General features: G+C 42.5%; 1 protein-coding gene across 1 annotated transcript in view; it reads left to right on the forward strand.

Moving 5' to 3' along the window:
* Nucleotides 1–23464, forward strand: part of LONP2 (lon peptidase 2, peroxisomal) — a 37326-nt gene extending 13862 nt beyond the window's left edge. The window contains exons 9-15 of the mRNA XM_071440343.1: nucleotides 4069–4219; nucleotides 4803–4929; nucleotides 5985–6118; nucleotides 13905–14047; nucleotides 18790–18997; nucleotides 20044–20234; nucleotides 21930–23464. Coding sequence (XP_071296444.1) covers nucleotides 4069–4219; nucleotides 4803–4929; nucleotides 5985–6118; nucleotides 13905–14047; nucleotides 18790–18997; nucleotides 20044–20234; nucleotides 21930–22151 — 1176 coding nt within the window. The 3' untranslated portion in view covers nucleotides 22152–23464. The remainder of the gene's footprint in view (nucleotides 1–4068; nucleotides 4220–4802; nucleotides 4930–5984; nucleotides 6119–13904; nucleotides 14048–18789; nucleotides 18998–20043; nucleotides 20235–21929) is intronic.
* The last annotated feature ends 1930 nt before the right edge of the window (nucleotides 23465–25394 follow it).

Below are 25394 nucleotides of genomic sequence, written 5' to 3' on the forward strand. Positions count from 1 at the left end.
CGTCATTATTTTCTTCCTGCTAGATAGTGGAAAATTACTGTTTTGACAAGGCCAACGAGTTCTTTGAAAATCAGTGTATGAACAGGCTGTGGTTTGAGAGCTCTGTTTTGATCTTTGCATGTTAACATGAACTAGTAGTAATTTAAATGTGCTAGCAAAGAGCGTGGCTTCACTTCTTTAGCTTTTAAAAATGACAGTTATGGTCCTTTACCTGTGCATTTACCAAGAGTGTAGTACACTTTTTTAGGGTGCATGAAGGGCCTCAAAGTGCAAAGAAAACAAGCAGAGAAGTGTAAGAAATACATTATTCCTTGTGCTATTCCTCTGAAGGATTTTATTTACACTTTGCTGAAAGTGTAATGCTCTCTGTTTCTAAGTTTGCTGATACCTCTCCTGTCATTTGTCTTTTAGGTACTTGAACTAAGCTGTCCTAATTCTAGTCAATGAATGGATAAAAATACCTGAAAATCAATTTTTTCTATTTAGCTGGCTGTTGTTTGCTATGCAGACACAATGATTTGGAATTCCTTGGGAAGAGTGTTCCAGTCGTGAATCTAGATCTGTAGATTAATATTGGTAATTTTATTCAACCTTTACTGGGTTTTATAATTTTTTTTTCATTCCCTGCCCTTCAGTGGAGAACAATTGTGGTTTTCTATTGTGTCATTTGTGAAGGTAAACAAATTTAATTAATACCTGTTTATTGGTTGTGTTGGAATTCTGGTACTTTGTTGCTGCTTCGAGATGTTCCTGTTTTCCATCTTTTAAAACCACATTCTCAGGGATATTCAGCTCTGCTCCTGTCATAGATTTTTCCAGCTAAGCCTCATAAGATTCACTTCCCACTGCCTGCCTGGGCTGCAGGGTTTATGTAAGCCCTGCTAATTGCCCATTAGTTGCATCTGGAGAAGTAATTGCTCTATTAACCATGGCTGGGCTGCTCCCCTGTGAGATCTTTCTATCTCTCTGCTGCTGGCTAAACATCCCAAAGCAGGTGCTTTACCTCTTCTAATGGACAGATGTCTCATGGCTGGACATTATAGCCTCATTTTCATCTGCTTCTCGTGGTTTCTGTGCTTGGAAGGTCCATCTGGAGGGAGCAGAGGTGGGGGTTATGCTGGAGAGCAAACAGTAGGCAGTGGTCACCTAACTGCTGCATCTGCTGTTCACGCTGCTGCTTGTGTGCTAAGTGCCACCATTAAGTATGAAAGGCACATCCTTTATTCCTTAATGTGTAGGTGTGTTAAATTCTTGCTGTCCACAACAGGGCATATTCAGGAAGAAAATTGCCATCCCTGTGAGCTTGGGAGCAAAGCTTGGTGCTTTCTAATTGCTGGATATGTGTTTAGTTCTAATGCTTCTGCAGAGCTGTTGCTTCAGCAAGACAGAATGTCTTCCTATTTCCAGTTACTGTTCATTAACAAAGGAATATTTTAGTCTAAATTTAGATGACCTCTGTTAAAACCAGAAGAAAACAGAAATGGATCCAAGTGCCTGATAGTGACTATTTGTATGCAGGGAAATTAGACCAGGAGCATAGCCAGGCAATTAAATGTTCATGGAATTTATTCTGGATTTTGTGGTAATAAAAAGCTGTTACAGAGAAGCCTTTGTATGCATGTGAGCTATCTGTCATAAATTAGCCAAGATATTTTGTGCACTGAATGTTCTTTTTGTACTTCATATTTCTGTATTAGTTGAGTATCTTGGAAGACTTTTGAGCTTGAACTTCAGCACAGATACCTAACTGAAGAACAGTTCTATTTGCTTTGGAAAGTCTGTTTGAAATACAGAGGCAGGACATTGCTTTGTATCTTATTCTAAAAAACAGTTACCGTGACAAGGAATTATGAGTCCAGAGGATCTCCAGCCCTTGTAAAAAAATCTCAGATAATTCACATTTTTAGATATAATCCAAGTTGGTTTGAATTACAGTTTTCTTTATCTTTATTGGATAGTATTTTTTACATGTGAGTTCAGCATCAATATTTTGTATATCTTCATAAATAACATTGTACTCACCAGCTTGGCACTTAGTAGGGTTCATAAGGATTTCTAGTTGCAGACTAGAAGGAGAGAGAAACATGCATGTAAATAAATGTGTCTAAATGCCAATTTGGTCTTTTAGAATACATTGTTTTTCAGCAGCTTTGGAATTGCAAACACTTCAGCTGATAGACTAGAATTGTGTGGAGATATTAGTATTTAAAAAAAGAAGTTGAATTAGGATTGGCTATTTAAAACAGTTTAGAAAAATTTGCTAGAGTAGACTTTGAGTGGGAAGCTAATATTTGGTATAGACCTGCTTGTTTTGAAGCCAGTTTGTAGCTGCTGTGCTGCATCCCCTGCCTGTTGTTGTCTCCCTGTGGTTTAGGGCTGGGCTGGGGGGCTGGCTGAGGTAAGGCACAGCTCTGAATGATGTATCGGTGGACTTGGCTTGTCAGGATTTTTCAAGGCCTTTTGCCTTGTTTGTAAAGAAGGGAGTAAATGACAGCAGCTTCTTGCTGAAGAGGGTAAGAAAAGCTTTTGAATAGCTTAGAGCCAGTGCACAATGGCATTCACTGAGTTCCAGCTCTAGGTTCAGAATTGGAGCATATGCTTCAGTATGTTTTAAGATTTCACTATTAAGGGGAAAGTGTAACTCCTCTTACATCTTTGCAGCTCTTCAAAATAAAATCCAAATGTATTCTGATTTTTAGGAAAGTCAGCTGTGATTCTGGCATTCTGTAATAGAATAATTTTTTAAGTTTGTTCTCATCATTAATTTTTTGAAAAGATTTTTCACTTTTCAAAGCCTGAGGAGAATTGAAGAGTAATGAAAATTCAGAATTGTTTCTTTATAACCATCAAAGAAGTCCCCAAATTCAGTTGTTGTTTTTTAATTATCAACACTGTTCTTGGCTATAATTCAGGTTGTGTGCATTCATTTGGGTGTAGGCAGATAAGTTATTTTGACAGTGGAGTGCTGTTTCTCAGGAGATGCATGGGCCCCATTATTTGTGACATGAGAATTTTTTGTGTGGGTGTAGCATTGATCATTCATCACGTGGCAAGGAAGAGTGTGGCTGCACTTCAAGGGGATGTGAAGCAAAGGTGCTTCTCAGGTGATACAGGAGCCAGGGGTACATGGATGTGTACAATGACCTTGCCATTTTTGGCACTGTTAACAAATCTACAAGACAGCATCTCAGTACCCTCATGCTCCGTGTTTGTAGTGAATACTTAGCACCTAATCTTAAACCTAGGCAAGTGTTGTATTAGCACACCTAAGTTGTACTAAAAACAATAGGAAGACAACACAGTTATTGAAGCCCTAGTTCTACTTGCTCAGTAGATTTTTGAGGTTGGTCAGACTGTGTTTTTGTGCTGCAGTGCTTGTTCAGTTTTGTCTGTGTTGTTTTGGAACAAAAAGAAAAACAATTGTGTTGGGAAGGCCGGGGCTTGCCAAGGGTCAGAGCTTGCCTGGGATGTCGTGGGCAATAAGAACTTGTACTCCTCCTTTAGTAATAAACCTGGACAAAGCAGAAAGAGTGGGGCAGCTGATTTTGTGACAGCAGCTAAGGCTGGGATTGTGTTTTCCCCTTGGTCTCACAAAAGAGATCTCACAGGCTGGTGTAGGAGTAAGAAGTAAGCTTATAGTAAGAAGAGCTGCCAGCAGCAGGTGAGGGTTGGAGTCAGGGATCACTTGGGAGAATTCTCCTTGTTCCATGGGACCACATGGACTGCTTTTCCAGGGTTGCTGTGAGTCCTTGAAGGACCACTCTGCCATGTGTGAAAGGTCATGGAGATGCAGCTTAGGGAAGTGCTTGATGGCTGGAGAAATGCTGCAGCAGCTCTAGAAAAGGGCAGCAACAAGTCAGGGGAAGTGGCTTTTTGAACTGTACATGTGATGTGACATGTAGTCACAGAGTAATCCAGGCAAGGCCAGGATTTATTGATAGCCATAATGTATTTCATTACTGTAAAGTCAGATGGGACAGATCCAAATGGAATATAATAAAAATGTGCATATTTTATTTACTTCTGAATGAACAATTGTGTGACTTTTTTGTGTTCACTCTTGTTAAGGTCCTGGATCCAGAACAAAATCACAGTTTCACTGATCACTACCTAAATGTAGCCTTTGACCTGTCCCAAGTGCTTTTCATAGCTACAGCCAACACTACAGCCACAATCCCACCTGCCCTGCTGGACAGAATGGAGGTTATCCAGGTGCCAGGTAACACTGCAGTGCCTTCATGACATGGCTGCTGCAGGTCTTTAAACAAGGTTGGGGTGTTCCTGCTGAAATGAAAGGCAGCTCCTTAAGGAAGGCCTGCCAGGAGTCTGGAGTGCATGGCTGGGGTCATCAGAAGGGACAAGGCAGGATGCCTCTCCTGTGGCCTCTGTCACAAGGATAGTATTTACCATTGGATTAGCACTCAAGAAAATGGTTTAAAAGTGTTTGGCACTCAGGAAAATGCAGTTCCAGGTCTATGGTGATACATGGGTACATTCTGTAATGATATTTTCCTTCACTGATTCGTTTGTATTCTAATGGTCACTTGGCTGATGCATCTTTTTAAGATTCCAATGGAGAAAGGGGTCTTTGAAACACTAAAATTCTCTTCTTGTTTGTGTGAAGTTTTGAATAGCCACAAAGGATCATACCAACAGCCTTGTAAATTATAGCTGGGGGAGGCTTTTTCCTAAATTCAGTCAGGTAGAATTGTAAAAGATAAGAAATTTGATTATATTGTAGTATGTAAGCAAAAACATCATTAATAAATACATAAATGCCTTTTTTTTTTTTTCTTTTGAAGGATACACACAAGAAGAAAAAATTGAAATTGCACATAGACACTTGATTCCTAAACAGCTTGAACTACATGGTCTGACTCCACAGCAAATACAGATTCCCCAAGTAACCACTCTGGGCATAATTACCAGGTAAATCTGTTCATTGCTTTCAGTGTAAATACCTTCTTTTATAAATCAGTTTATGAAGTGGTAATACATCTTATACATCAAATACATCAAATATATCTTAATATGTATTGTCCTTAATAGCTTCAGCAGTTCAACAGTTGGTAGCTTATGGAATTGCTCTTTCCCTAGCTCTTACCTTCTCTAGAGAACATCCTTTCTGTAGAGAATCCTTTGCTCCTGCTCTCCAGGTGAGGCTCACAGTCAGTTGTGCTGACACAATTGCCAAGGCCCTGAATAAACAGGAATACCTGAGGCTGGTGTGGCTGCACTGTCTGCAGCCATGGCCCTGGCAGCAGACAACATGTAGTTTAAAGAACCAAGTTATATTTCTATAATTTTCATACAAAAAATGGAAATTAGGCTTCGTTTTTTTCCCTTGTGATTTGATGGGTACATTTGTTTAGATCTTGAATTAGGCTTAAAAAATTAAAGTACAGGATTTTTAAATAGCTTCTATTCATTAGAACTGGGGTTTTTGTTAGACATGACAGCAAATGTATTGATCAAAACATCTTTGGAACTTGAAACCAGCTCATTTCCAATGAAAAAGTGTACTGATTCAATGAATTGAAGTATTTTATGACCAGTATTTTGGCTGTTTTGTGTAGTGTTACTGCCTGGTGCTTCTTTTTAGTTCATAGACTAAAACAAAATATTCTTTTATGGCCAGTTCCTCAACTTCCACTGAGCTATATATTTCAAGTTTTAAAATAATTTTTCCTTTTAATTTTTATTCTTCCAGGAGAAGAGCTCAGTGCTATTGGACATTGCTTAGCATTTTATGAAGGTTTGGCACCAGCTGTTAGTCATGTCTTCCCACTCAGTAATTAGTCTGCAATTTTATCAGCAACCACAATTATTTTGATAAAAACAAATTCTTTTTTTCCTAAGTGCCAGAGCAGCCCAAGGTGTTGGTCCATTTGCCATGCCATTTCTGTGTGTGTGGTCAGTGAGAAGTGTGTTTCCACTGCAGAGAGCTCTGTCCTGCAGAGCCCAGCCCAGTCTTGTCTCCCCAGGTACACGAGGGAGGCGGGAGTGCGGGCCCTGGATCGGAAGCTGGGAGCCATTTGCAGAGCAGTGGCTGTGAAGGTGGCAGAAGGGCAGCACAAGGAAGCAAAGCCAGATCGTGCTGAGCTGGGGGAAGGAGAAGGTGTGTATCTTTGGCATGTTTTGTTAAAAAGGGAGCTTCTAATGTAGTCACTAGGAAGCTAATGTAGCAACTTTTCCTCCTGTTTTATTCTGCTTTAAGGACTCTTGTTTTCAAAAGCCTGGCAGATAGTGTGACAATATTATTATGTGCAGTTTTAGTGCTGAATTATGACTTAGGACATAATTTGAGTAGTTTCAGCCTGCTGAGTTGGTAATTGACAAGTTCAGTGCATCTGTTTTATGTCCTAGAGATGCAGTTATGATTTGTGTATGTCTTCCTAGGTTTTTTAATGCAAATCTTTCACATCTTCTCTAAGCATGGCTGTAGTTCCTACTAGCTCAGAACTCAATCTGGTTATTTTGTTGTACACTAAAAAAATTGTCTGCTTGAAGGGCTCTGAAATTAGAATTCTTTTTATGTGCCTTTTAAGACCATGCTTGTTCAAAGTCTCTCAAAGCTTTGGTAACTTCTCAGCCTCAATTAGTCTGCTCTTGTCTCCCATATGTACAGACAGTGTTTTATCATTTCCAGTCATCAAACACACTGAAAGAAAACTAAACACAAAACTCTCAAACAGCAAAAATACCCAGGTAACTGCTTCACCAGTAAAGGCAGGTCTCTTTCTAGTCTGGAAATAGGAGGGGGAAGGATGAAGTGAGTTGAGTGTTCTGGGATAACTGTAATGTCTGTGAAAACTGTAATATAAGAACATTGAATTTGGCAGTGTTTGCTTAAGCAGGTTCAGCTTGGTTTTCTCTGAACGTTTGGCTTAAAGGCAGTGAGCTCTCACAGCAGCAGTGACTGAATCCAGGAGCAATCCTGCAGTTTAAATCATCTCATCTCCATTAAAAGGCAGAGCTTTTAAGACATTTACCAATGCTTTCCTTTTCTATTGTGTGTGTGTCCTGTCCCTTCTGTGCTCTGATGGACTCTGAAGTCAAACACTGACTTGTTGATGCTTCTGTGGTTGGGAGTGCTGAGCCTTTGGCTCTGCTGGCCCAGCTCAGCAGCACCAGGCAGTACCAGGTGTCCTGGCTACTGCACCTTCTGCATGGTAACTTTGACAAGTCATATTTGCAAAGTAGGTAGCTGTGTCTAAAATGGGGTTCAGAGGTCTAATGCAGCTGCTGAATAAAAAGAGATGTTCTGCTCTTCAAGCATTCTGCTAAAATAGACAAGAGGTAGGTTCAGAGCACAACTCATGGTACTGTAAGAAGAAACACTTTATTATTAAGGCAGGTAATAAAAAGGAACTGTACTAGACATCTCAATCCAGTGAGAGAGTTATTTACCATGTTAAAATTAGCACTGTGCTTGCAACTGAGGTATTTACACTGTTAAAATTACACACTGTTAAAATTAGTTCTGGACTTGCAACTTACCAAAGCTAAGTGAAAATAGCAGCCCCAGTGCTTCAGAAGGGAGCAAAATGCTGGCATTTTTGGTTGACCCAGTTTGGAGTTAAGAAAAAAATGAGCTGTGAAGAGTTGCCTTGTATTTCTGAAGTGAAAACTGTCCATAAGAAAAAGGTGTATTAATAAAAGGAGTCTGAGGGACAGGTGTCTCTGCAGTGAAACTCTGTGCAGAACAGTGCAATCTGGAAAGTGGGTTTTATTTTGTACTGACACTGTGCTTACACCCTGGTGTGTTTTTCCAGTGTGTCATTTCCTGGGAGTGTGTGAGAGTAGGAGCCTTTCATTCTGTAGGTTGGAATCAACTAAGTCTTCAAAACAAAGCTTGTAAATATCTCCAAATACTTGCAAGTTGATGCAAATAATGGGACTTGTAGTCTAAATTGATTTCTTTGGCCTTTTTTCCTCCTGTTGATTAGTGGACATTTGTGCAGTTGTGCATCATGATGATGAATTTTTATTTCATATAATGAATGACTCTGGAAGATTAGTTAATCAAGTTCTCATCCCTTAATAGTTTCATTTAGAATAATCTCTGGAATTTTTTTAATTTAGAATAATCTCTGGAATCTATAAAAATTCCTGGCAGTCATTTTTGCTTCCTGCATTTGTGTGTTGCTGATGAGAGACTGACACTCTGCAGTTAGTGTGCCTTGAGCTGTGACTAGGAGAGGGCACATGCAGGCTTGCCTTGCTTGCTAAAACAGAATTTCTACCTGATCCAGAGCATAGCAAATCCTGCCACGGTTCTGTTTATTCAACTGAGTGCCTCTGCCTGGGGTTGTAGTAAGAGTTAAGGGCACCAGGTGGTAGAATCACAGCCTTTCCACCATTCCATCGATTCAGTCAGGTTACTGCCTCCAGGGAGAGCAGCTGTTTTCAAGGCTTTGTTGCCCCTGTGTGGCAGTGGGCTCGGGAAGGGAGGGCACTGCCCTGCACAGCTGGAGACTGAGCCTGGGTTCAGCACTTCCAGAAATGCCCCCCTGAAATGCACGGGCAGCTTGGAGTGCCTCCCTGCTCTGGAACTCCTGAGCTTTCTGGAGAGGCTGGTGAGTGCAGGAATGTTGCTTTGTGTCAGTTGTGGAGTGTGCCCAGGGAGCTTTTCAGCATTTTCAGAGCTCTCTGGGGGTCAGCCCTGTGCACAGCCATGCTGGCTGATCTTTCACTGAAACACTAGCTCAGATTTATGAGACACTCCTCGAGTCTTTGGACTCTACAAGAAATTCTAGAAGTCACAAAAATATGTGAAACTCTCCTTCCTATTTTAGTGCAACTGCCTTGAGAATACAATGCAGCAACTGTGCACTAAGGCATCATGTCATGATACAGCAGTTGAAACCCAGGGTAAAAAACAATTTGTCTAATTCAGACCCAAAGGGAGATTTAGGACAGGTAATATTTCATAAGCAAAAGTGATGAAATGAGGATTGTGTTTATGTTGAAACTAAGGCTTTAAACATACTTTAATATTTCCATAACCCAGCAATACAGAGCAGTTTGTTACACTCCTTGTGGATGAAACACTTGGTTTTAAATTAAATGCAAATTTGACCAAAGTGGTCAGTGTGAACTGACACATGAAATCTGCTGAGCATCAGTGACTGCAGGTACCCAGGTCTGAGCTCTGCTGACCCTAGAGAGCTTCCAGCTCTGCAATGTGGACCTTTTTCTGGAATTTCTGAAAATTGCTTGGAATGACTTCTCTGCAGGAGGTCAAAAAGACATAAGTGTTCTGAGAAGTTTGGCTTGAATACAAATTAATTTTTAAAGTGTTATTTTTTCCATGTTAATTTATTTAAATATTCCTGCATGAGCACCTCACCTTCAAGTGTTTCCAGTACACATTGTTATTGTAGGTCACTAATGATGGAATGTAATTATTTTGTGGAAAGAGAACTTTTCTGGTGCTGTGGGGAGAAATGCACATAGCATTAAATTTAAGCATGTAAGTAACTGCAAACAGGATTAGGGTCCCAGGAAATTGTTCCCTTCCTAAAGAAACACTTCCTAAAAGTTTGGTGCATAAGGTTTAAGTTTGGCAGTGGAATGTTGCTTTTAGGGAGCAGTTTGATGTTATGGCTGCCTTTGAATGTGAACTGTTGTCAGCAGAACCATCCCATCCTTCTTTACCTAAATGCACTTCTTTTTTACTTGGAAGGGGCCAAAAGAATTCTGAGTCTGCCTGTTGTGTGCTGAAGCATCTGCTTCTAAGTCAGGTGAGAAAGAAGGAAAGAAAAGTAGAAGCCTAACATTTTAAAGTAGTTTTAACATAACATTGATTTGCTGAATTGCTACAGAGATATAAAAAAGAGCATCAGCATGATGGACAAGGTTTCAAGTCTGTTGGCAATTAAAGGATAATAAAATTCTATCTTGGTCAGTAAGTGTGGCTAGAAATCTTTGGTTTAAGACTTGTGTTGCTAGTGTTTAATTTAAATCTGTTCTGTGAGGAGATGAGAATTTGCTACATGTTGAGGAAGTTTTAGACTTTTGTATTCTCTCATTTTCATTAGAAGGCAGCAGTCTAATCTTTGTGCCATGAAATGTCTATTAACATTAAATCTTTAATTACATTTAATAGTTCATTGTCAGTATGTTTTCTTAGGAGTCCATTATCTTACAAATCCATTATTTACATGTGAGATGTAGTTTTATTTTGGGAACTTGCAAAGACAGATTCCTGAAGAACATTGTGATCTTTGAGTAGCTGCAGATTCTGCTTGGAAAATTTTACAAACAGTCTTTTTTTGGTTGGTTGTTTTTTGAACTTATTTTTGGTTACTTGGGATGGGTTATGTGTTGTTTATTTTTAGTATTACAATTTTTAAATGTTAAAACAACTCAATACCATGCTGCTTTTGTGTAAGCAGACATGTAATAGCAGAGCAGCAGGTGGTTCCTCTAGTGCAGTTTGGAGCTCTGCTGAGGGCACTTTTTGACCTTTTAGTTTATTTTGCCAACTTGTCTCAAAGTGTAAGATGATTAAGCTGCTGTCCTAATGAGAAGTTCTGTTTCTGGAAACCTGAATTTAAGTGTCTTGTTTTAGATAAATATGCCACTTAGCTTGTACTGTGGTTTATGGCTGTTAGTCTGGGGAAGGTAAGGAACACAATTTGTCACTGTTAGTGGAAATCTTAATTACTTGTGTCTGCATAGATTCCTCATAGTCAGCACCTGTTTAAAGATGATAAACGGAGATGGCTTTTTCCTTCAAAGAAAAAGTTAGAGTTTGTAATTACATTTTGGACATCACTGCTTTTACAGAAAATTAGATAGTGACAGAATTTAGTTTAACATTTTTGGAAAAGGTCTGGAGTTTGTTATTGTTACAGATCATAAAACAGGATCTACTCGTTAGATCAGATGTAGAAGAGAGTTTCTGATTCTTTTAATGGGGCAGGTGGCCTCAAATTCCCTGGTTTGTTTATGAGGAGTTTGTCTCTTCTGCTGTATACAGAGCTAGGTGAAATAAATACATTTGTGCTTGTTAGGCAGTAAAATCGTGGTATAGAACAAAAGCAGCTGGTTTAAAACTCAGTTTTGCTTTGAAATATGGATTGCATCTCAGATTATCAAATAGCACTGAAATTGCAGTCTGAATTGCAAGAATATCATGCAGGGTCAAGCTTCCTAGACTTGCCAGTATTTATGTCTTTGAATTTGTTATGTACAAAAATAGCAGTTTAACAAAAGCAGAGAGACATGCTGGAACAACAGGAGGCATCTGACTAAGGCAGTGTTTGCAGCAGAGGAATGGGATTTAGCCATGGAGCAGTGGGCTGGACAATGAAAGATTAGTGGCTGTTGGTGAGAACTGTTGGATTGGAGTCCTGAATGAAAGCTGAGGTGCTGCTGTTGTGTTCATGGTGATGTGGAATGTTTTCCTTGAGGCTCTCTTAAGGCATTAGTGAGAATTGCACAGTCAAAAAATTATCTGTAAAAAGGTCTTTATGTATCAGCATTAGTACCAGGAAAGTTTGTATCTTGTGAAAGGAGACATCCTCCTTCATCCCTTCTGAGAATTGCTTCTGCACCACTGAGCACCTCTTCATGTTATAGTAAATAGATTAGATCAGTGATTTGTGGTTTTCTGTGCTTTTTTGTACTCTTGGATCTTCAGTTACTGTGCATGCAGTGATGTGCAGAGGAAGAACCAGAAAGTTCCTTTTCAAACTAAAATTAGAAAGAAGTCAAAGAAAGTAAACAAGCCATATTTGGATCCAGAATCTGTGCAGGAGTCCTGAAGCCCAGTGTACACTGCTGTGTCATACAGACTTCAGATGTGTGTTGGGCTTGGGGCTGGGAACAAAAGTCCTCACTCTGTGTGTGCAGGACAGCCCCAGGGCAGGGAGCACTGCCTGAGAGAGCCCCAGAGCCTCAGGAACAGCTGGATTGTCCAAGCATTCTTCATTTCTCTGAGAGATGCTTCACTAAAACACTGCTTAGGGCTCTTGAGAAATGCTGATAGACCTCTTGCACCTGGATCAGATCTGTGGGGAAATGATTCCCTGCTTGCATTGTCCCTCTGCTCCCAGTTCCTGGGTACCTGTGCAGTGTCAGGCCCTGCCAGTTCTGGAGCTCAGCCATGCAAGCAGCTCCTCTGCAGGCTGGGGTGAGACTTGGCATTGCCATGGTTCCCATCACAGTTCACTGGCACCACATTTCTCTTCACAGAGAAAAGCAAGGCACAATTCTTCCCAAGAATATTTCTGGGTTTCACATTCTCTGAACCTCAGACAAAGAAAACACAATTCTTATCTCATTTGCTGTGCCTGTGTTGTGCAAAAGTAGAATGCAATGTGGAGATTGTTTACCCACAGTGATGGTGTTTTGTTTCCTTGGGCTGTCAGGGCCAGGTGTGTGTGTGTGTGTGCTTGGCAGATTCAGTTTAGATGTAATATAGTGTAATATAGTATAGAATAATATAGTATAATAAAGTCATTAATTAGCCTTCTGATACCAATGGAATCCTCCTCATCATTCCTCCCTTCGTTGGGGCATTCCCTGTGAATACCATAGTTCACTTCTGTATAAAAAGAGAAAACAGAAATTTGAAGGCAGTTCTGCTAAGGAAGCCACTGTACAAGTAAGAAATCCACTCCTGCTGTGAGTGAAGGAAGGGAAGAGCCCCTTTCTGAACCCATAACTGTTGCTTTAATTGTTGGTCCCTCCTGGGTGACACCTGAGTATATTGCATTCAAAAGTGTCAGGCTGCTGGAGGTTTATAGCCCTCCCTCAAGAGTATATCCTGCCTGTAGGTGTTTCTGAAAATGTCTGGTAATTGGACCTTGGAGGAATTTTTTGCTGCTACTGGTTATTGAGCATGGCACCTTAGCAATATCTCCTTCAACAAAGAGAAGAACAGAGCCCTCTGTGTGTGTAGTATTTCAAGACAAAAGCCACAGGCTGTTACACCAAAATTGAGATTTTTCCACTGCACAAGGCCTGTGTGTGTTCTGTTCTGGGCTGGCTGTTGAACAGACAGGAGATGTCAGTTTTGTGAGTTAAGCAGCCTGAGTAGGTGGAAGGTGTCCCTGTGTGTGGTGGGGACTTGGGCTGGTGATCTTTAGGGTCCCTTCCAACCCAAACCCTTCTATGCCTGACTAAAGCCCTAAAACTCCGAGGAGACAAAAGCCAACATGAGCAATGTCCCAGCAGAGCCTGTGCTGCAGGGGCTGCCCTGCAGGTGCTCTGTGCTGGGGCACACCTGTAAACACTCAGGAAAGGAACAGGAGTTCCTGCAGTGTCAGAGCTGCCCCAGAATTGTTCAGCTGCCCATTCTCTGTTACACCACCCTGCACATGGCTCGTCCTGCAGGAATTAACCCTTTCCTGTCAGGGTGGGCAGGCCCTGCACAGGCTCCCAGACAAGCTGTGGCTGCCCCATCCTTTGGAAGTGTCCAAGGCCAGCTGGGACAGGGCTCTGAGCCTCCTGGGATGGTGGAAGGCGTCCCTGCAAGACCCCAAAGCAAGATCAGCTTTAAGGTCCTTTACGGCCCAAACTATTCTGATTCTGTGAAATACTGCTTTTCTGCACAAATCTGGTGAAAAATGTAAAGTCTTAAATGAGCCTAATGTGTTTTGCTATTTGAATTAGTTTAAATTGCACTTAAGCTGATGAGTTGCATCTCTGTCAGTGCTCTAGATTTAATTTTATCTTTGATGAACACTTAGAACATATTTAAGCTTAATAATTACATTTCATGCCATATTATCTTTAATTTGACAAGATTTTTGTGAGAGATGGTTTGAGCACATTTTCCTGAACTTACTGAGCATTTCATTGCATGTTTTATTTTTCTGTCACAATTTTTTAAAAATTCCTCTGTCTAGGAAAGACCATTACAAATGCTAAATTAGATTTTCTTCCCTTAGATTGCAAAGAACACGTCACAGAAGATGCCAAACCTGAATCCATCAGTGACACAGCTGACCTGGCTCTGCCACCTGAAATGCCAATTTTAATTGATTTCCATGCTCTGAAAGATATCCTGGGGCCCCCCATGTATGACATGGAGGTAACATCCTCATTTGTTTCTGTTTGATGCTGTTTCTGGCTGATATGATTATTGCTATTGACTGAGTCTATACAATGCTAATAACTTCAAAATATGTTAATAACAGCACTGTTCCTTTATGTTCCACAAAGTGTGTTTTCACCTAAAGCTTTTCTTTTAATTGAGGGTACATAAATGACATAATGACTTTTCTGTTAGCAAAGATTCCTGCAGCAGTGCTGAAGAATGTGGTGGTGTTTTTTCAGTTTGAAACAATTTTGCTTTTGTTTGGGGGATGTTTGGTGGTCTTGGGAAAGAAGCCAAAAGTAGAGCCCAGGAATCCTGTCTCTGCAGCAGCTGTGCTAAGGACTGCTCCTCATCCCTCCTTAAAGCCAGGCAGCATTTTGGGGTATTCAAAGCACTTCAGCTTGCACCAGAAGTTCTCAGACATTCTTTAGGTTAATGTGACTCTTAGCTATTCAAATGTTTTATGATCAGTCAGGCACCTCCAGCTCTGCTCCTCAATAGGCATATTTCAGATTTTTTGCTTTCCCCCATCTGTATTTTGCTCCTTTCTGTAGAAATGCCATCAGTTAAAGTAGTTTGTTAGTTTGGGATTCTCATTTCACCAGTGATAGTGACACTGACAGTTGTTCTCTGGTTCTGAGAACTTTCCTCTTACAGTTATTTTCTCCTAAATCAGAGGACCAAACTTCCAGTGGGACTTAAAGAGCAAAAAGGAGGCAAGATGATTGGGATAGCAGGAGAAAATGAATGATTGTTAAGGAATGAATCAGTTTTTAGACCTGAATTGAGCCTTTTGGATATGAAGATTTTATCATGGAAGAGATTCTTAGAGGAAGAGGCAGCAATGAGGAAACAGCTGGCAGGAGGCAGTGCCAGAGATTGCTGGGAGCTGGACCAGTGGCAGGCAGGGAGGATCAGTGACCAAGGGCCTGGTGGCTCTGGGCTGAGGGCATTCACAAGGTTCTTTGGTCATCTGGTTTTTAACTTTCAGAAATGAGGAGAATTTACTCTTTAGGCAAATGACTGACTTGTCAGCAGCTTCTGTTCTTTCCACATCTCAGAAGCCTCTGTACCCAGCAGGAAGATGACACAAATGCAAGAATTCAGTGCTAATATGGGACTTTCTTAGGTGTCCCACCTGGTGTCAGTTTTGTTTCTGGAGTTGATTATTCATTTAAATTTGGTCGTGTGGCTGTGTTGGAAAAGAATTTCTGCTATTTTGTCTTTTTTTTCTGTAGGATTAAGTAATTAAAGTGTGGTTCTTAATTTCAGGTGTACAAACACAGGAGTGCTAGCTGGGGCTTATCTTTGGTGGGTTTTGTTTATTTGTTGTGGGCTCCACTACAGATGCCATAAATTTGCAGATAAGCATTTCATGAATCTGCTGGCCTCTAAACTGAAATAAGACTGATTGAAACTTGTGACTACTGTTTCAAAAGGTTTTTTTAACATTTCCATATTTAGAAGGCAAATTTAGTGCATAAATAGAAGTAGAGATGAATCCACACAGATCAGTTCCCCAAGCAGGCCAGGATTTCTTTTCATGTACTATTTGCTGTGTTGATTGAGTGAATATTTTTCAGTACACACTTTGGGGTTTTCCATGTAAATTGCTCAAATAACAACATAACTCCTATTTTAAGGAATTTTCCCAACTAATGTGTTATTCCTTAGAATTTTCTCAAGTGCCCCCAAGGTTCTTTGGAGGAGCAGAGTTTCTGCTCTGAGCTTGGCTGCTGTGGGTTCTGCTCTGCAGGGTCAGCCTGGGTCTCCTCTCTGGGTCTGGCCTGAGAGCTTCACCCTGGGCCTGCATTTTGCCATTTATCAGCAGCTGAAACAAAGACACAAAGAAGCAGCCACGGTGTCAGTGCTTGCATGAGGCTGAGCAAATGGAACTGAAAACATGACATGGCTTCATTGATCTGTTGTCCTTCAGGGAATTCCTGAGCCAGGGATTCATCTTTCACCTTTCCAGGGCATTGCCTGGCTATTGTCTGCACAGCTCTCCCAGCAGGAGGATGGAACAGAATATTCAGCTCCTACTTGCTGGATTCATTCATTTATCACAAATAAATAATCTTACGTGTCTCCCTGCAGAACAAATGTTGGAATTAATCACATAGTGAGGCTTTGAAAGAATAATCTAATCAGTTTAAAGTGCAGATGATTTAATGAAATGTTTCAGCACAGCACACTTTTGGGGGAAAGGGTTTCTAAAATAACCAGTGGGTTTATAACAAACTATTTGTATTTTTGGCTTGGATTTTAAGTTGATGTATTGTGGGATTTTTTAGCTTTTTTTTTCTTTCTCAACCCTTAATTCTGCTTGAGTACCAAAGGTTGTTGGCACCACAGGAAGGCCCATCAGGATTGGTTTCTATCCTCATAACTTGAGTGGAGCTGAAGGGACAGAAGCTGCAGGTCAGGGAAGGGGCCTGTTCTAGGAAATGAAAGTGCAGATGCCATAAAAGAATGGCTCTGTTTCCTGTGACATGCACCATTTAATCAGGGAAAAACATCAGGGTGTCTTTCAGAAGCAAAACCCGTCCAAAGTACAGGTTTAGATTGGCATATTTGTCTAAGAACTGTCAGTCTTGTGGTGATATTTCTGGGAAATCCTCCTCCCTCAGAGGGAAGCCACTGTTAAATGTGCTTTGCCAGCAGTGATCTGCCAGGGAATGAATCAGAAGAGAAGAAAAAAAAGTTGGTACAGTCAGGCTGGGAGAACCTGTGGAAGGAAAACAAATGTGCTCAAGGCCAGCAAGTAACTGGTTCTCATCTGCCATTGGAATCAGGGACTTGCCAGCTTCTGGTCCATTGCACTGACTTGGTGTAGTTCCAAAACTGCAGCTGATAACCTGAAATACTCCAAAATAAATGACTGTGCTGAATGTTAAGACTTAAATTTTGCAGTATCCAGGCAGCTAAAATGCATCTGACAGTATGTTCATGTACTCAGGGTACAGCTAAATCACAGCTGGTTTGGTCTCATCTACAAAACTTCTCAGACCTCCAGACTCCATTGCTCAGTGGCATCTTCATCACCTGACAGACATCACCAGCCATCAGCTGATTCAAATGGGCATTTTTAATTGAGGCTGTTTAGAAAGTGTAAGAAAGGATTTATTCTAATTTAAATTCATCTGACTTCTGGTGAGAAGAAATTATTCAGAGGTGCCAGGAGCGATTCAGTCTTGTGGGGCTCCCTGTAACACTTTGTGGGTCTCTCTTGTGCTCTCCAGGCTGCTTTCCTCTGAGTGTTGGGGGTTCTGTGGCTCTGGCTGTGGGGGGGTTTCCAAGGGGCTTTTCTGCAGCCACGGGTGCCTGTCAGCGAGCTCAGAAAGGCTCAGCCTGCAGCAGGGGTGGTCCAGTCTCTCTCCAGGACAGCAGGAGAGGTTGCTTGGCAAGGAACAATGGTCCAAAGGTGATCAACACCTACTACACAGGCGATTTCTCTTATCAGATCTCAACTGACTTGTGAAAGTAGGAGGAGGGACCTGCCTAGTCTGAGGATAGAGGAGGGAGCCTGTGCTGAGTCTGTTAGAACCATTTGGGGTTTGATTTGTCCCATTTGCTGTGTTGTGCCCCAGAGCTCTCAAACAGCCTCTAAACTGTTTCCAGTTGATCCAGAGTACGGTCTAAAAGAACTGAAACAAAAGCCCCGGATCAATAAACCTTGTTGATGGCTGCTTTGGGCTGAGAGGGCGTGGACAGTGAATTGTGTTCATCTCACCTTTAATGGTTTGCCACAATAGCAGTCTCCAGTGCACAGGGGAATGTTCCAGCTTTGTTGGACTTCTGTGTGACCAGGGTGAGCTGGCTTTGTTAACCTGAGCTACCAAGCAGTGACTAAAATAATCAGAGTAAATCACTGTAACTAATAACATACAGGGAATGGATATGGAAACTGATGTTAGCAGGGATGAAAATGCTTGCTGAGGTATTTTGATACCATAAAAGTGAAACACACAGTTCTAATGCTAGAAGAAGAAAGAGCCTTCTTAGCCAATTGATGCTAATGAGAGCAAAGGGCAGAGTCTGCTGCCAGTGCTCAGGTAAGGCAGAGCCCCAGCAGAGGCAGGAGGAGGAGGGGCTGTGTGGGCTCCTTGCCCTTGGCTGCCACTGGAGCTGCTGATTGCTTGCTCGGCTGCTGTAACTCCTCAAGGGCTCTGTCAGGTGTCCCCACCTGGCCTGGGAACACAGGCTGGTCATGCCTCTGCTGTTCCAAAGGTTTGGAAAAGTCTGCAGAGAACAACATCAGGGGCTTGGCTGGCCAGAGCTCAGGCAGTGCCACCACCTTTAAAAAGGCTTGTGGGGAACACTGGGGAGCAAAAGTGGCTTTGTCACAGGAGTAACAGTCAGGGCAAACACACTCCAGCAGATGGGTTAAGTCACATAAACATTCAGTCAGGATTGACTGAATAGTTTGAGTCCTTTGAGGAGAAAGATTCTTAAGGTGTTTTTGGGGGCAGGGAAGGTTTCAAGAATGACACACCTTAGATGTTTGCCATGGCCTTAAGCTAAGCTGCCACATACAGCTCCTGTTGTGTAATTAGTGTTTACACATATCCAGAACTACTGCTGCATTAAATAATAAATTAAAATATAACAGATCAGACACTTGGCTTGACTTTAGTGTTTTGATGGGTACAGTTGTTTCAAAGCCAGCTATTGAATTGTTTTTCCAATTCTTTTTAATGGCTGTTTCCTAAACTGCTTCCTGTGTTTCCCTTCAGGTGTCTGAGCGCCTGAACCAGCCCGGGGTGGCCATAGGGCTGGCCTGGACGCCCCTGGGAGGGGAGATCATGTTTGTGGAAGCCAGCAGGATGGAAGGGGAGGGCCAGCTGACGCTGACCGGGCAGCTGGGGGACGTCATGAAGGAGTCGGCTCACCTGGCCATCAGCTGGCTGCGCAGCAACGCCAAGAGATACCAGCTGACCAACGGTGAGGGCAGGGACCTGCTGGTGCCACCTGCCGAGTCACCTGGGCTGTGCACACGTACAGGGAAAGGGTTTCAGCCAGCAGTGCTGCCCTGGGGATGAGAGCAGCCCCAGAGTGCATCTGTGTTGTTCTTTCCCAGCTGCTGCCAAGCCAAGGTGGCTGTGGCCTGGCAGAACATGAGTTGTGTCTCCCTGCCCCAGCCTGGAAGGTTGTGGGCAGCCTCAGTGCCAAGGTGCTTTCCTTGGTTGTGGCAGACACTGCCTCTGACTCATTTTTACACTCAAGCTTTTCAGCAGTATTGTCATGATGGAGACAGACATGGAAGTCTGTAGCTTTTCTCTGACAGGTTCTGTTAAAAGGTATTTTAGTCTAAGTTTTAGTATTTTGAGAGTGTTGGGTTTGTATGGCAGCTGTGGAACTGCCGTGCAATAGGACAAGAACATTTTAATTATTGTTTTGTCTGAACCTCCCAGGACTTGTAGAAATGTGCTTTCTAGATTGATCATCTGCTGATCAGGCAAATAATTCACCAGTATCTTCTACTATTTGTGTAAGTTTAGATAGGTTAAAAACCAAAATGTAATTAATGTATGAAATGCTGCAGGGATTACCTGTGTCCTCTCTGGTTTACACTCCATGTACTCCATTACAGGTGGAAGGACGTAAATAAGAGTTCCACTTGATTGTAATTGTGAGTTTCTGTGAAGTGTTCTCTGAACATTGACGTTGATGGTTTGGGACATAAAAATTCTATGTGGAAATTCCTTGGTTTCCACATTAATCCCTACTCTTCGTTTCCCAATGCATGCAAATGCCAAGCTTATTGGTTATCATGTTACAGTTTTTTCTGGGAATCTGGGTCTAGGAAAGCTCATTGGGATTTCTTTGTTGTTTTTTCCTAGGGCCTCTGCAATATTGTGTTGTTTTTTTCAGCCTACTGTTAGTAAATAGTGCCAAGGCTTTTAGTTCTTGGTGGGCTTTTAGAATAAAGACCAGGAACAAAATGGGTTTAGATTTTTAACATGCAAACCATTCTTTTTTTCCTTAAGCTTCTGGAAGTTTTGATCTCCTTGACAACACTGACATCCATCTGCACTTCCCAGCTGGAGCTGTCACAAAAGATGGACCATCTGCTGGTGTTACCATAGTAACCTGCCTTGCTTCACTCTTCAGTGGGCGGCTGGTGTGCTCAGATGTAGCCATGACAGGAGAAATTACACTTAGAGGCCTTGTTCTTCCAGTAAGCATCATTGGAGAAAAGAGCTAAGTTGTATTAATGCTCCCTATTTTGGATATAAAATCTGTTTATAGCCACTCAGAAAAGCGTGGATCCACAGCCTTGCTGGATCATTCCTTAGCAGCAATGTGGTCTCTGCTGGTGCAGTTGGAGGAGGCCAGGCTGCTGCAGGACTGCCCCACTCCTCTGCTTTGCCTCTCCAGCTAAAGCCAGCCTTGATGTGGCTTTTTGGGAAAATACATTCAATGTCTACTTAGAAAGGAAACCTCAAAGTCTTAAAATGCAAGGTGGCTCTGAGTCTGCACTGCAGTTTCTAAATGTGCTTCCTCAGACTGTTGGTTCTGGTGTCTTTGAAAAGTTGTGACTTAAAGCTCTCACAGTAACTGCATACAGGTTACTCCTGAATCCAGGGAGCTACTTTTAGGTTTCTCTTAAATGTTGATCCTTGCCTGTAGCTCAGCCAGATGGGGTTTCCATAAAGCTTTGTCTAAGCATGAAGGCAGAGCAGGCGTTCAGACAAACAGAGTTTAGTTCAAAGTGTCAGTGGGGCCTGGCACGGGGGCTGAAGCCAATATGGGAGTTATCATCTCGTGCCAAATGATGGACAGGAGGAGGATGAAGCTGGAAATCAGGGACAGGATTGTTGTTTCCTGCAGAGGAGACAGAACCAGAGGTGCCATGGCAGGCAGTGGCCTGGGAGGCTGTGGGGGCAGAGAGTGACAGGACAGGCCCTTGTCCAGGGGTCTGGAGCACCCTGCAGTGACTGGTGGGAGCCAGCTTAGCCCTGCAGTCTGCCTGTCCTGATTGTGCCTGCTGCTAAAGCTGTGTGCAGAGATAAGGGACCTGTAAATATTAACCCACACTTTCCTCCTTCCCCAAGGTAGTCTGGAATCTTGCTGTTCCAGTGCCTGAGGTGCCAGGGCTGTGCCAGGGGCTGCCCTTGCTGCTGAGTGTGCAGCTCTGCCCGGAGCTGTGGGTCACGTGAGGATCACGGTCCCCTCTGCCCGTGTCACAGCAGCCAGGCTTTGCCCTTTGTACGGCAGTACAGGCCCTTCCTCTCTCTAAAGCACTGTAAAATTACAAGTTTCTGCTCTAAGATGGTCTGTAGGAATAGAGAGGAGTTTGGGGGAAGAAGCTACAGCTGTAAAAAAATCTAATTTAACCCCTGTTTACATCTCATTAGCAACTCAACCAGGAGGCTCAGTGCCTCTCCACTCCTGAACACGGGTTTGCTTTGCTGAGCATATTTTGTTGTATAGCTCAAGTTATTTTTCATGGGACATTGCTGCCTTAGGACTCTTTTCCCCCTAAATCTAACACTGCCTTTATTGGAAAAATCTTCTGTTCTAATGCAGGTGCAGGATTTCAGTGATATAAAAAAACCAGAGTGAAGGCCATTTTTGTTACAGAAATTCCTGAAAAGCAATGACTTTCCCACTATTGATTCTTTTGTACCTACACTCCTAAATGTATTTCTCTCTGGTTATTAGCTGTTACAGAAAGAATACTGTAGCATATTAACATATTTCCCTCATTAAGCACATGATGAGCTACAACTCTGACTGCATTTTTAATTGCTTTCCTAAATGACTGAGGGAGGCAGAACCTTTCCTCAAAATTTAACTCCTGATGTGATGTTACAATGATCATTTCATTATTAGCTCGTGTTTTTATACATGTATCTCTTCTCCTCCTTAGGTCGGGGGAATTAAAGACAAAGTGCTGGCAGCACACCGAGCTGGCCTGAAGAGGATCATCCTTCCCCAGAGGAACGAGAAGGACCTGGAGGAGATCGCGGCGCCCGTGCGGCAGGAGCTGAGCTTCGTGCTGGCCGCCTGCCTGGACGAGGTGCTCAACGCTGCCTTCGACGGCGGCTTCGCGGCCAAGGCCAGCCTGGAGCACCTCAACAGCAAACTGTAGGCAGGCAGGCAGGCAGGCAGGCAGCCTGAGCTTGCTTCTCTCTGCAGTCCCATAGTTCTTGATCTCTTTCAGCTACATTTAGGTATCAGGTACCACTATGAGCTAAATGGGTTTGAATGGGGGTGTCAGTGCCATCGAAAGGAAGATGCTGCTGCAGTTACCAACCTGGAACTGCACTTCAGGGGCATTTGCTGCTTTGTATCAGCAAAGAATCTTGAATCTCATTTCCTGATGGATTTGAGCATGAGAAAGAATTCCTTAGCCTGTCTGGCACCTAGGTGTGTACATAGCAGCAGCTGGCCACATCCTTAAAAAGGGAATAATGTGCAGCAGGAGGGGGGGTCATAGGTGGGGTTGTTACAAAAAGCAACCGATTTAGTGCAGGTTTGCTTATTTACAAAATATCTGTAATAATAATGAATAATAATGTGCTAAGGAGCAGCAGTATCTGGGGAAAATAAGGTTTTTGAAATCTAAAAAAATACGCTTAAGGCATCTGAAGAGAAGCACTGTGGCCTAATAAATGAAGTTAGGAAGTTCTTTTAGCACTTGGTTCTAGTTTGTTCTATTTTTCAAATGCAGGAAGCAATGCCAGAACTGAAGTGTAGGAACTGTTGTGTAGGAAGGGAGAGAACACATCAGTTCCCATCTGCACAGCTGTCCCTGCAGCAGCAGCAGCAAGGGGGGGGGTGGAGTGTGCATGAGGCCTTAATGAAAAAACCCAGGAATGTTCTGGAAGGGCAGAGTTCATGTCCTTCGTTCCTACCCACTACAAACCCCCTTGGTTCTGGGATGCCGATGCTTGGAGGTTTACCTATGGAAATTAAATCCATTTGAACAATGCCAAGAAAATTCTGAATCTTTGTTCAGTGTGAATAATGTAAGGTTCAAGAAATCTGGCAGCCTCCCTGTCCTTTGATAGCTTTATCTCTTATCTCCCCTTGAACCTCAGAGAGGACTGTGCTTCAGTGAGTGTGTGATCCGGGTCCTTGGCATTCTTTATTCCAGGGGCAGCCCCACAAGCAAATCCTGGGTGCTGTTACATCCTTCTCTTGCTCCCTGGTTCTGAAACAACCCCCAAAGTGCTTATGAAACACAAGCTGTACCAGTCACAACAGCCTATTCTAGAAACTGCCTAAAAATCAAAAGTAAAGAGTTTGCTTTGCTTTCATTTTTGTAGATAACAAAGCTGATTTACCTGGAATAGAACAGCACTGATTGAAATCAATTCAGTGGGAATTTCAACACCTATTTTACAAAAGATTTTACAACTTCAACAAAAGACTTAATCTAATAAAATGATAAAAATAAAACCTGCTTCTGTGTCAGTATTTTAAGAGCTGCACTCTTAGTCACTCACAAGGATGTTCTGAGACTACAGACAACAGCCCCAGTCTCAGAACATGTTCTGCCTCATGAGAAATGTACAGGGAAGAAGTGCAAAGAAACTTTCCCAGGTAAAACCCCAGCCTGGTAACTCTGTGCTGCTGCTCTGCTTTTGATAAAGCAGTAAGGAAAAATCCTTTACCCAACAGATGGAGAAACAATCCTGCACTGCTCTGCACTGTGAGAGCAATGACATGCTTGGAATTCCAGCACAGTTTGTTTACACATGGACCAAACAAATCTGCATTTTTTAAGATGAGAATAAGGACTACTAAAAAAAAGTTTCCAGCATGGTCAACAGTGAGCTGCTCCCCAGAAAGTTCAAGGATGACTTTCTGTCATCACTCCAGCTCCTAAGTCTTGTCCCCATGGACTCCACCTGAAGGTGAGGGGTTTAATGGCACTCTGAGGATGATGCCAGGCATTCAGTGCCAGCTCTTCCTGTCCCTGCTGCCAGAGCTGAGGAGGTTCTGTTACTGAGCTGAGATTTTTCTGAACCAACATAAGCGTGACCCATTACAGCAGACACAACAGCCACACTCTGGTGCCCTTTGTTTGGCTTCCACTGAGCAAAGTACTCCTGTGCAGCAGTGAGCCAGAGCAGTGCAGAATGAAGGGATGGCAAGAGCCTGGGGAGTATCTGCTTAGGAACAGTTAGACAGAGCAGAGATTCACCTTGTGTCCCTCGGAAAAATACCCCAAAACAGCTGAAGCTTATCAAAAATGAAAGCAGTGGTAGCTCCTTTGCTCTATCCACACTGTAAACTGCTACAGATAGTAACTATCCCACTGGAACAATTCCTGCTTTAATCACAGCAGCTGGGAAAAGATTCTGGGTAAAACAACAGGACAGGCAGCAATACAAAACCATTCACCTGCTTTAATTTTAAACCACTACTGCAAACAAGAACTAGCAGGAACTGTCACAACAGAATCAAAATATTTACATCCACATTTGTCAAACATTTTAAGGCCTTTTTTCTTCCAAAAGGGCAATGAAAAAACCATGGAGGTAGTGCTAGCAGACAAATGCAAGATCTACTGCATTTCATCTTTTAGAGACAAATTTGAATACTCCTCCCAATACAGCAAAGTAAAACAGCACTTTCTAAAATAAACAGCTAATGTTAAGACAATGCCAGGCTTTAATACACCATTTATTTTAGATAAGGTAGTAAACTGTACAGACTTCTAGTATGGTTTCTTTTTTCATATATAACAGTGTAGTTGACTTACCAGATCCTCACACTCTTTAGGCTTTTAATACTGTGGAGGATCTGGGCCCAAGGGTAATTTCATAATTCCATCCGAGGATGGAAATTAAAGGTTTTATACAATTATTTAACACCAAATGGAGCAATACTAATTTACATTACAGTAAGTCAGCATACAGTAGTTATGCTATAGCTGTTGTCTGTGAAACATGAACAAACCTGTCTGAGCACAGCAGGCAGCTTCTAAAGCTCACTGCAAAGGCCATTCCTGAGGGCCCCTTCCAGAGCACAGCCTGACCTTCAGCCCACTGTGGCTCAATCAAACCAGTGCAGCTCAGCACAAGGGCCCAGGGGTGACTGCTCCTGGGGACACAGCCCCAGCTGAACCCTCCAAGCACAGCAGTGACCAGCCCTGCACAGCCCTGGCCTCTCACACATTCCCCACCACGTCCCCTCAGCACAGCCAGGGCTGGGATGGGCTCAGCTCAGCCAGGCAGGCACCAGGGAGGCAAGGAGATAGATGGGGGCTCCTCTAAAAGGAGTATTTAGCCAACTTTCTGTTAAAGACAAACTGAAGGTAAATACAGACAAGCTCAATTAGGCGAGAATAATTACTGAATTTAGGAAACTGCTAACAGTTGGC

This window comes from Agelaius tricolor, unplaced genomic scaffold (genome assembly GCF_023055355.1).
Source record: "Agelaius tricolor isolate 1412-34295 unplaced genomic scaffold, bAgeTri1.0.p SCAF_15, whole genome shotgun sequence".
Classification (NCBI taxonomy): domain Eukaryota; kingdom Metazoa; phylum Chordata; class Aves; order Passeriformes; family Icteridae; genus Agelaius; species Agelaius tricolor.